General features: G+C 44.7%; 1 protein-coding gene across 3 annotated transcripts in view; it reads left to right on the forward strand.

The window, feature by feature from the left end:
- SLC22A23 (solute carrier family 22 member 23) overlaps positions 1-12,418 on the forward strand; it is a 119,839-nt gene that overhangs the window by 78,134 nt on the left and 29,287 nt on the right. For all 3 annotated transcript variants that reach the window (XM_052780096.1, XM_052780107.1, XM_052780116.1), the window contains exons 4-5: positions 6,038-6,206; positions 11,319-11,446. In XM_052780096.1, coding sequence (XP_052636056.1) covers positions 6,038-6,206; positions 11,319-11,446 — 297 coding nt within the window. The remainder of the gene's footprint in view (positions 1-6,037; positions 6,207-11,318; positions 11,447-12,418) is intronic.

A 12,418-nucleotide genomic window follows, 5' to 3' on the forward strand; every position in this document is an offset into this window, starting at 1 on the left:
GCATTGCAGATGTCAGGCCACGGCATACTTGGATAATTTTAACTCGATCTCCCATCTTCTTTTCAGAAGAGGTTGCCTGAAAAATTGTCATCAAGGATATCAGCCTAGGGTTTTTTCCATCCCAGTGCCAGGGAGAGGAGAAGCTGTTAGCAAAGGCGACTTGCCCTTTCCTATCTAAAATCGATGTCCCCCTTGTCACCAGTGCTGGTTGCGTTTGCAGTGGGTAACCTGTTGTCTGACCTCTGGTTTTATCATGCCTTTCTCTGCTGATGCCCAGGGGTGGGGGTGCAGCTCTGCACACAGCGGGGTTGAGATCCCGTGGCGTTGCAGAGGCTCTTCGTTAGCTGCCTCCTCGCACACGTCCTGACGAGCCTGAGTGCTCGCAGTCGAGCAGCAGGCAGGGCAGAGCCGTGAGCCCTCCTGGCCCGTCCTTGTGTCCCATGCAGCTCCTGCGGTGCACCAGTGGGAAGAGTGCCCTGGTCCTGCTCGGAGCAGGCTCTCTAACTTCCCCGCACCGTCCCGTCTGAACTGCTAGTGGTGTTGGGATCTTCCTAAATTTTGACAACCATGCAGAGATATGTGATGGAGTCCTGTCCTTTTCTGTAAATCCCAGCCTGTTTGGTCAGCTGTTGGGGGGACAATTGATTTTGGTGTGGAATAATCTAGAGCTCTGTCGTCTTTTGCAAGCTGTTTCTAGGTTTCCGAAAACCGTAAAAAAGTAAAACCTTTCAGGACTGATGGCTCTCTGCAGATGTTCCAAAGATGTGTGTGGGTCCGAGATGTGCCATACCTCATCCACATACAGCCTGACTCCAGAAACATCTTCCTTTCTGCTCTGCTCCTTGGTTTCTTCCAGGCTCACCTACTTCCAGATGAGGCGACGTAAATGGCATGCACCGGTTCAAGTACCATATAACTGTAGTGAATTAATTCAGTGATGTTTATACACAGCTTCTTTTTGGCAAAACTGCAGATGTGCTTGCCGAAGGGCCTCCCAGCACTTCACGTGCTCTGTGGAATGGACCTGCTTTTCCCTGCGAAGGCTTGTTCAGGCTTTCCCTTCTTTCTAATGAGAGTCCCAAAGGACTGCGCAGGAGGAACATGGGGGGAGTGAGGGAGGGAAAATTAATCCCTTTTAAAGAAAAGTAATTTCAGTATTCCAAAACCTGCCTGGGAGATCTTATGCAATCTGACTCCGGTGGCATGCTGTGGGCTGGCTCCTATGAAACAACGATGAACTTCTCATTTTCAGTTGTTTCTTTGTTTTGATCTGTCAAGACAATCTTGCTCTACCTTGCCGCTGTTGTCACATAGCATGGAACATGGATCAAATGAGGATTTGTATGTGACAATGTTGCCTTCAGCCCGCACTTTTCCTAGTCCTAAAAACTACTTATTGTGCTTTTTAGACATGTTTGGAAAATGCTACAAGTTTGAAACCTCTGGACTCTGTATTCACCTAAGGTGCAAGAGTGTACCCTGACAACCTGCTTGTTAAAGTTAGATGGTCAGAAAGTCTGACCAAGCTCAAAGCCCTGTAGGACCATGACATCTGAGGCAGCTTTTCTCAGGCCAACATCTGTCGTGAAACTCAACTCCTCTGAAACGCAAGGGCTGCCTCTGCTCCAGGGGGAGCGCACCAGTGAGGGAAGCGAGCCCAGGACATCTCCAAGGCTGCCTCCAGAGGGAAGTGTGGGGTGTGTCGGGGACAGAGCCCTCTTCAGAGGGGGCTTTTCCCTCAGCATGTGTCTAGAAAGTTTAACTAACCATCTTAGGCATGCATGTGGCTCTCTTAGGGGTCAAGTAGGGCCATTGCTGCAATGCTAGGGGTAAGCAAAAAGGACAATGTATGAAGTAGTGGGGGAGATGCTCTGAAATATGTCCTCTTAGTATACCAAAAATGCTGGTTTGAAAGTCCTTTTCTTGAGCTTGGCCTTTGTCACTAGGAGCAGCCAATATAGCTGCTGTGGTTCTTATTCCCTTTAATACTTGAAAATATTTCCCATGGGATTTCTAAATAACTCAGTGAGAGACTATATAGAAGGACAAAGTTGTTATTTTTAATTTTTTTTCTCCGAATTCTCTAAGTAGGCATATTTTACACAAGTACACTCACTTTCTCATGGATTTCATTCATGCATGTGCTCACACCCGTGCACTCACAAGTACCAAGGCATATGTCCACGTGGTCTGGCCAGGGTCACTTGTGTGACCCAGAGGACAAGAGGCAGAGGCTGCTGTGTCCTCATCATGTCCCTGAGGTTGTTCTTGGCAGGCAACAACACACCAGTCTGGGGTTGCTTTTCATACCCTTTAGGAGTTGATGTTTACAATTTTTTGCTTCATTGTTTTTTCTCGTCCCTCATAATTCTCAGGCAAACTTAATGAATTTCTGTTCTCTTCTTTTTTTTCTCATAGTCTTGATATTTTATGACTCCAGTCCTGTTGTTCATCTTCTTGATACCTTATCTGTAGGTCAGGTTGTTCCTCCTCCTTTTGTTACTTGAGTTAAATCATGGATAGGGTGCGATTGGCACAATGGGCATGTGCCATTCCTTTAACCCATGCTCTGCCCACCCTTCTGGTGCCTGCTCGCGTGCTCTCACGCACACGTACACTCATATACACATGCACAGACTTCTACTCTGCCTTAGTTCATCACCAGTTTTAATATTTCTGGTACAAATCACTGCATGCAGACTCATGGAGTAATGTCTCTGGCCCCAGAGCTGTTCCTTCCATGGCAGAACGTGTCTCTGCGCATTGTGCATGTTAGTAGTGGGGTTACTTTGAGTGCATGAAGCAGCCCCCAAAAATGCTTGAATCCCTTCTAAGAAGGGGCATAGTTCACACCGCTTCTCCCTGCATCAGGTTTGCGGGCTGTGAGGCTGCTGAACGTTGATTTGGTCATTTCTGTAGAGGAAGGACATACAGGATATGGTCCAAAAGGATTTCTACACCTTATTTCTGTGTTTCCCAGCCAGAGGCACGTGCTGTGCAATGAGCCTCGTGTGTTCAGTGTCTCGTGTCAGTGATGCCTACAGGGACCACCAGGTCTGCACCCTGCGTGTGGTGAAGCCGTTGCCTTCAGGCTGGGTCATACTTGTAGCGTGTGCGGAGCAGTTCTGCCACGGGGGTTGTCTGGGTCCCGCTCCTGCACTTGTGGTGTCCACTGTTACTGGGCATCTACTGATGGTGAGGAAGTCTGTCCCACATGTCCTGGGCACGTCTAATTTCACTGCCCAAGTACTGCAGGACTGCTCTGTGTACAGGTTTCAACTTGCCCATACAATCGTTTGCCTGGGACTTAGGGAAATTGGGCATCTGAGTTGGATCTGCTGCTCTGCCTGTGCTGCCTAGAGTAGAAATGCTGGGCAAGGAAGCAGAATCCTTTCCACACCTGTCTCCTTGCCCACACAAAATTTTCCAAGTAGAGCAAACAGATGTATCTGGGAGTCTTTGGTACTGACGGTAACTTCTATTATTAGTGTATAAGATAAGAGTTTACTTGACTCTCCATGCTCCACAAAGAAGTAGAGGTGGAAACCTTTTCACTGAGTGGGGGAGCTGGAGCTTTCCTGCTGGATTTGCCGCGGGTGGATAAAGCTGTTCTCTGCCTTGTGGTGATTTCGTGTGAGTTGGTAACTTATCGTGCAAACTGGATGGAGATTGTTGCAGCCGTAGAGGCCTCATGCCTGGGTGCATCGTGGCACCAGCGTGAGCATCAGCAGGGTGCCTTGCCTGGTGCTGGGGCAGAGGTGCTGCGGTGGGTGGCTTTGCTGGCAGAGGTGGGAAAAGGTTGACTGCTAAATGCTTGCTAAAAACTGCAGTGCTGATTCTTTAGTCATATAAAATTGATGCCAGAGATGTTGGAAAGTCAGTAGGCTGTCCTAATATGTTGAACGTTTCAACAGAGGTGTGATATTTCATATATACGGAGCGCTTGCTGATGTCACTTGAAAGTCATGCTCACCCAGCTACAGCAGGGATTATTTTTTTGCCTTCTCCAGCTTTTTTAGAGGAAAGGGCAAAAATTGATTGTATGCGTGTGATAATCCAAAGAAAATAAATGCCAAACAATCTCTGAAGTTATTTCCTTTCTATACAATGAATAACTGCTGCATATGGAGTTATGTGCTATGCACCAGTGACTTTATAAAATATAATTTTATTATTTGGACACCTCTTTCTGATTTCATATAAAAGTTGTTCTCTTAGTTAATTTTTTTTTTAATCTGATACTAACCTAAGCAATGCAATTGAAATGCCAAAGCCTTACCTATCTAATGCAGACTTCCTGTTTCTATAGCAACAAAACTCGTCCTTGTACTTAATGAAGGAATATTGGATTGTGAGTAACTGTGACTTTAAGGTTTAGAAAAACAAACAGAACCGCTTTATATTTGAAGATTAGAGAAATAAAACGGAAGTGACCTCTTTGCATAGAATGAAAAAATCACCTAGGCTTGGGATACTTCATTAGTAAGAATGAAACCATATTAATGTCATAAGGAGCTCTGTGTTTTAATCTTGTTTTCCTAATTAAAATGTAAAAGCCTTTTATAGCAAGTGAGAGTCTTTGAGGGTTTTTTTTCCCCCTTTCTTTTCCAAAGCTGCTGTGTTTGTGGTTAAGCTAATGAAAATCTAGACTGCCTCGCAACAGATACATTTTCCTTCTGTATTGGCAAAAATCCATTGATAGTTTTTGTCATTGGATGAAAAGAAAGGGGGAAAAAAAAATGTGGTGTTTAATCCTACATTTGATCTACAAGCTAGTTCCTGGTCAGCTAGTTTAAATCTGTGTTACAGAGATAAATGCTGAACAAGCTACAGATGAGAGAGTGAATGAAGGAGCAGCTGTCATCTCTTCCTATTATCCTACAGCTTTTCAATTACAATTTTAACAACCGTTAAATTCTAATTTAAAACAGTCATAGGAAACATCCCAAGGAAAAGCCACAATACTGACAGCAACATATCATGAATGTTTACGAGCCTATGTTTCTGTATCACCATGCCTATAAGTACTACACAACATTTGTGGCAGGTTTATTGTGCTTAATTATTAATCTATAGAAGTGAATGTGGGCAAATGGGAAATATGAAATAGGAGCTTCTATTGCAATCTTAAGTGGTGAAGAAATTGTTCGAATATATTTTCACAAGGCAGTCCAATTTTTCTGCTATTTTTTCTGTGATTTTTCTATGTTGTTTTGTTTTTTTTTTTTAAAGCTGTGATTCTGATAAATTCATCTTCATTTCTGAGGACTGAATAAAGGTAGCCAGAATTCAGGGTTTAAGGAAGCTTTATGTCTACTGAACTCGCTTGTCACAAGGCAGCTGAGATGACCAATGATGACAGTGATGGTAGTAAATTGCCCCACAGCAAAAGGAAGGATGGAGGATAGGATAAGACAGATGGAAAGCTGGCTCATTTGAAAGTTGATCAAGATTAGCTATTGCGAAAACAAAAAGCAAACCCAGAAACAACCCACTCAGCAAAATCCAGCTTGAAACTGGCTGAGTCGTAGCATATTAAACTGTGGGCAGGTGGCATCCCGTATGAGCTGGGAGCCTGTATCCTGCTTAGAGCTGTGCTCTTCTGCCTCCCAACAAACTGATTGGAAGGGCACATGGCGTCTCTGAGAAGTGTGAAAAGGCTTGACCCAAAAGCTCTGGATTGTGTTTTTACCCTACATTCCCTTTTAAAAACAAGTATCTTACAATTTGGTAAAATGCTTCTCTAGGCAGAGACCAAAGGAAAGCTGACAATGAGGATACAGCAGATCTGCAGGAGATACAATAAGTGTATGGAAGTTGCAGTGTTTGCGCCACAGCCATCTGTTAATGAGCTTCTCTATAGCTGCTAGGGTATTTGAAGTCTAAATACAGGAGGCAACAAGATTTATATGATTGTGCATAACTTTTGCCAAAGGTCTTGAAGGACATTAACTCCCTGAAAGTTTCCTAAAGAGGTACTCCATGGGTGCCTTTGCTGCTGGGGGGCTAACGTGTTCGCGTGTGCTCTGTGTTTCAGGGATAGAGCTCTGTCCTCCGGGGCACCGGTTCATGATCACCATGGTGGCAAGCTTCATCGAAATGGCGGGGCAGTTCCTCATGCCAGGGCTGGCTGCCCTCTGCAGGGACTGGCAGGTCCTCCAGGCAGTCATCATCTGTCCTTTCCTGCTGATGCTGCTTTACTGGGTGTAAGTATTTCTTCCTCCCCTCGGGTCAAAGACAACATGAGCTCCTGATGTTGGGCTTGGGAGGTGCTTCACTGTCAGGAAGTGTGTGAGCCTTTCCCTTTATTCTTCCATTCACATTTTGCAAATATGTGACTTTGAAATAAGAAATAATAACTTTATAATTTGCTCTAGCATTCACATAGGTTACATGCTGCGACATGGTGGGAACTCAGGAGATGGTCCTATTTCACTAAGCAGCAAGTTGTACTTTGCTATTATTCTGGCTGTCTCTTCCCCTTTAAAGATGAAAACAATTCTTGAGAGGATGCGTCTCAGCCTCGCTGTTGTCAGATTATGGCTGCACAGCTAAATTTTCCCTTAAAACCTGTATTGTGGTTCTGAGCTGTCACTGTTGGTTTCTCTGGCCTGGGTTAGCCAAGCTAGGTTATAAATAACATGTGTCAGCTCTTGAACAAGCACGCTTGGACGTCTTGCGTGCATGAGGTAGCCAGCCCTGAACTAGACTGCCTGCTCGATTTTGCCCGAATTAGCGCATGCTGTGTTGAAGCCTGGGTGGCCGGTCTGCGCTGGGCGGTGGGTTGGGATCGTTCCCACAAGGAATCCTTCCCTCCTGGCTGCTCCCACTCCTCTCTGCCTGCTGCACCGTGGCGTTGGTACGGCTATCCTGAGAGAAGTAGGGCAGCTCTCACCTTGGGGATGGTGCCAGGTCCATGCCCACCAGGACTTTATAAACCTCCCAAAGTCTTTCTTTGTTGTTCTGTCTTAATAGTGACACGCAGTGGCGGCATAACACAACGGAGGCTTATGAGAGCAGTGTTGTACAAAACCATAACAGTAAGAACACGCTAGATCGTTCGTTTTAAAGATAACACTAACAAGACTAAAATATTTAGTTGCTGTACACTGAGAAAAATGAGGAAAAAAGGCCACCGCACTGTGCAGGACCAAGTTGTTTATGTACCGTGGGGGGCTGAGCTGCTAGTTATAATGCCTGACAAGTTGCAACATGTAAAAACTTGTTACAGTATGTAAGAATTTTTAACACTTATATATTTTTCTATTAATGCATGAAGGCCTTACAGAGTTCTGCTGTGTTCATGGTGGTACCCCTCAGTGGGGATTTCTTTACTTATACCCAAGGTAGACATGCCATAGCTTGGGCTGACGGCAAAATGAAGCACACAGTAGAAAGTTACAAGTCCTTTCAAGATAATGGCTTTTTTTTTTCCCCTGTTTTCCAACTTATAACATCTAAATAGTCTTATCTTGTCAGTGTTAATCTTGATGATGACTAACCAAGAGTGTTCTTATTAGTGTGCGATACTATTCTCCCAAACCTGCCGTACATTATACACATGCAAACACATGCAGGTCTACTCCAACACCTCCTGTTGAGATGCCCACCAGCTGAAATACCTTACATCCACCACTGGATAGAACCCAATATCAAATATAATGTTTATAGATATTTGTGTCCAGAAGGACAGTACAATAGTATGAAGACTCCTAACGAACACAGCAGACGACATGGACAGCAGTAACCCCTCAGCAGTCTTCTGGAGATAGCACGTCTTCCAGATGGCTGAGTCAGGGTCTCGTACATTCCTATTGAGAGGTCGTCCCTGGCTATTGAAAGCAATAGGAAATGCTAACATTTATTTCCTAATCTGCAAGCGCTTTGTGGCTTTTTGGCTGGATGGGACAGGCAGACCACACAAATAGATCCCCCTTATATAATGTGTGATATGACAGCTTGATAAATAGTGGTAATAGCCAAAGTAACAGGATTTGCATTGCCCAGGGTTTTTGCATTTGCAGAAATGGACTCTGGTTAGGATGCCCGTTTAATTATACTGTTGTTACAGTATGCACTTTTGTCGTAGGCTTTTTTCTTCCATCTGTTGCATATTCTCTGGAAAGTGCTACCGTTTTATTACCTCTTTCCTTTTCTCCCCTCTTCCCCCGGCATTATGTTGGGGAACAGAGCGTGGACCCTCAGCATATGTTACAGATGAAGGAATAAAACTGACTGATTTGTAATAAAAGAACTGGAAATCTGCACTGCTCGTTAATTCCCCATCATGTACCCAAAGCAGTGAGTTCAATAACAGATGCTGCGATAGCCCCTGCGCTGCCTCCTCGTTTCTCCTTACTCTCTTTACTTCCATCTCCTGCTGTGAGAGAGCTGTTTACCCCTCCGGGCTGAGGCGTAGCCCTCTCCCACCTATAGATTTGCTCTGCTCCCAGCCATGTGCCTGTGGCAGGCTATACCATCCCCAGGAGGTGGGTGGCTGAGCGGATCAGGAAGCTGGGCATGGATGGGGAGAAAGGGCGAAGCAGCAGATTTGTCTAGGAGGGATGGGCTGGTGGGCTGGGACACTTGCAAATCAAGCAGATGCCTTTGCTGAGCTCACAGGTCGTTTGGGAAGGGCACAGAGGCACCCATATAAGCCAGACGTGAGCACAGGGGTTGGTGACAAGCGTATAAAAATAAGTTAACAGAAGTTAGGCTCCTTTCAAAGTTTGTGCGTGCTAGAGCCATGAGAGAAGGGGAGCTCCAGTTATACAGAGGCATTATTTCCTCTCCCTTGGACACAGGAAGCTCCTGAGAGAACCATGCCATGAACGTCAGCAAAGGCATCAATAATATGAAATAAACTCCTGCTTCACTCTAACCAAAACTGAAGAACTAGGAAGGGGTGGCCAATTCTTTTCTGGTGCTGTTAGATAGGATTTACCCTCACCAAGATGCAAAGTTGTAATAACTGGCCTTGTTGCCCTGGGGCAGACCCCATATTGACACACTACACAATTTCCATGGGCATGGGTTTGGTCTGCATCTGGACAGGATCACGGTTCTCCTTCCAGCTATGTGTGGTACCTGCCTGGCCTTTTTCTGTCTGTCAAGGATTCTTCTCTGCTCTTAGGATTTCTCAGGCTTAGGATCTTTTTTACCAGTGTCCCTCCCACTCTTCCCCCTCTCCTCTCCCAAGTAGCAGCTGTGTAACAGGAGACAAACATTTCCCTCTACCCACCCACCCCCCGTTCTTTTCTTTGACTGCAAAAGGCTGGTCCTTTCCTCACTGATGGAGGAGGTAGAAGATTATCGACCAGGTGTCCACAGTCAGCTCAGCACAGTGATCTGGGCGATTGTCCACCCTTGGCGGAAAGCTAAGTTCAATTAGTGTTCAGTGCCAGGTGATAAAGCACAAGGTTGTGACCAAACTTCTGTGCAGAAGTCCACAGGGACCAGGGGGTTGGCTTTTTTGTTGTTGTTTTTTTGGCTTTTGAGTTTGTGATGGTGCTTGGCTTGGCAGCAGGAGGTGCAACAGTAGGTGCGTACAAATGACCCTTGGCAGCAGGGTCCATACTCCACAGGCGAGCTCAGGCACCTGCACAGAGACGGGGCGGCCAGCACTTCCCCTTGCTGTGCCTGATGACCTGGGCTCAAAGCAGCCCAGGAGTTTTTAAAGATCCTTAAATGAACCTCCCACTGCTCGCACTGAGTAATGGAGCAGCTGAAAGACGTGAGGCTTCAGCACTTCCAGTTTGAGGAACCTGTAGGAGCTGGAAGGCAGAGACAGTGTTGGTCCCTGCGATGCCCGTCCTTGTGGCTATTTTCCTTCCCTAGGAACAGGTGCTACCTGTAGGACTTGTCATTTGGGACCTGGAAGCAGACTGTTCAAGAAGTGCAGCTTTTAGACTAGTGGCTGAGGCTGTCCCTTCTCTGGAGCCAAGCACGGGGAGATTTTGCATTCAAAGAATTCTTGATTTTTCAAAACACGCACTTGCAGTACAGGACTTTCTGCAGGAGGATATGCCAAAGCATCCATGCAGCACCAGTGGTAGTAATAAGCTGTCAAGCTGAATGGCTGTCATCACGGCTGTTATATATTTTTATTACCTGATATCATTTGGATTGCAGTCTGCCTGACTTCTCTCTTTTTTTCTTCTTTTTCAAAAAAATAATACTTTCTCTATCTAGAATGGAGGTTTCTGTAAGCTGTCTTCCAAATTGCATCAGCCTTAAAAGATAGTACCATAATGGTGCAATTGCCTGGTCCACTGCTTGGAAGTATAAGAACTGAGGCAGCATCCACAGCAAAGATCAGTGCTTTGTGAAGGGAATTTGAGGTTTATTATATATTTGAAGTTAAAAGTAGTTGTTAAATTTGTTTTTAGAAATGTCTTTTGGAAGATTAGCTGAAAATGAGGCCTAAACAAGAAAGAAGAATATGCTTGGAGTCAGATCTGGAAGTTTTCATATCTATAGAAGTATGGGAGGTTTTGTTTGTTTGTTTGAAGATTTACTTTTTTTTTTTTTTAGTTCTGTATCAAAATAAATTCATCTGAAAAAAAGGAAGAATGATCACTTAAGCTAGTGACTCAGGTGAATATCAGCACTTGAAGGAAACAACCAGATGGAAAATAAACTTTTTTATTTTGTAACTCTGTGTGCATGTGTATATTTTTAAGGCAACTAACCTAACGCAATATTGGTTTTGCTAGGGGAAGCTTTTAGAGCAACAACTGAATGTTGCCTGGAGCATACACAATACTGACCTGTATAAAAGAATGGCTTAAAGTCTGCATATGTGGGAGAAGATTTTTGACATGTTTAAAAAAATCTGTTCCATTAGAATTGTAAAAAGTAATTCTTCTCTTTCCTCTCTCCATCTTTACAAGAGAATCCAAATCACTTCTGTCGGCTATTTTCCTTCTTTGGTCTGAATTATCATGTGTTAACTGCATACCTCATTCATTGCCTGCTTGGCAGCAAATGTCTATTGCAGACAGTGCTGCCGCCTCCTCCGAGTTCTCTCAAAATTGTATTAATGGGCAGAACACCTCCAACATTATAAAACTCTTAATATGTCCTATTTCTAGGTGATAAGATAGTTCCTAGATCATTTGAGAATCAGTGTAAAAGAAAATCTCATTAATTTACACATTCTGAATCTGTTTTCCCTCTTATTTGTTTCGTAAGTGATTCTTCTGCTTTTTGAAAACAATTACGTAGCTCATGAACGGTTAAATGAACAGCTAAACACTATCAGTTCTTCCTCTGATAGAAACTTGGAAGCGACCCTAATGTGTTTTCCATCTTTGAAGTATTTTCCCAGAGTCCCTTCGGTGGCTGATGGCTACACAGCAGTTTGAGGCGTCCAAGGAACTGATCCTTCAGTTCACGCACAAGAACAGGGTGAACACGGAAAGTGACATCAAAGGAGTGGTGCCCGGTGAGTAGGACAGACAGACAACCGCAAATCCCTCCATTCAGATGAAGCTGCTTGCGTTTCACTAATGGCTGCACATGGCATTGCTGCCCAGAATTAAATAATCCATTTACTGCCTGTAAAATCATCCTGTTCATTCATTCATTCATTCATTTTGCTTTTCTTGAAAAACAATTCTAAACTCCAGCACTGTGTTTAAAATTACTTGGCCTGTTGAACAGTCCTAGTAATTATAGTCTCATCTTGCAGTGCCATATGTCTTTAGAGACATCTCTTGAAGAATTTTACCATGGCTACAGAGTGCGCCTTCAGCCCTGTGTGCCTCTGGAAACTGTGTTTTAAGGAAACTGCTCGCTGGGATCCTGCCCATCACGCAACACTTATTTTGTTGGTTTGGAGAAGCGGCAGCACTTGAACCCCCAATTCTGACGTGCCAGCCCTGTGGCAGACCTAAACCACGTTGCAGTTTCTCTTTAAAGCCTTGCTCCAAGAGACGTTTTGCTTTCCTGTCCTGCATCCTCTGAGTGACACTGCTCTGGGGATGGGGGTCCTGCAAGCCGCAGTGGTAGGGTGCAGTTTTTGGTTGAGAGTCTAAATTATCGGTTCCTTGGATTACTGATGCTTTTAGAAAGAGCTGACTCCTCTTGTCATCAGGATTGTCACTGAAATAGCCATCCTCCTGTCTCGCAGGGTGCTTTGCAGAAGAGACTGTGTGTGTGTGGCTCTAATTACAATGAAGGCAAAGAGTTTCTGGATCTTCATCTCACTGGTGCACCTGTCAGATTTGGTTCAGGCTCCCCTCTTCCTTCTCACAGGCCTGACGGTGCCCTTAAACACCCATTTTGCACTGTCACTTGCAATCTGTATCAGACTACCCACTAGTCAGAAAACAGTGGAAATGTTTCTTTTTTTTCCCACTTTTTCAAACCCTACCTGCTCTGACCCCAGGGGCTGCAGGAAGACCTCACCCAGTAG

This window comes from Harpia harpyja, chromosome 1 (genome assembly GCF_026419915.1).
Source record: "Harpia harpyja isolate bHarHar1 chromosome 1, bHarHar1 primary haplotype, whole genome shotgun sequence".
Lineage (NCBI taxonomy): Eukaryota > Metazoa > Chordata > Aves > Accipitriformes > Accipitridae > Harpia > Harpia harpyja.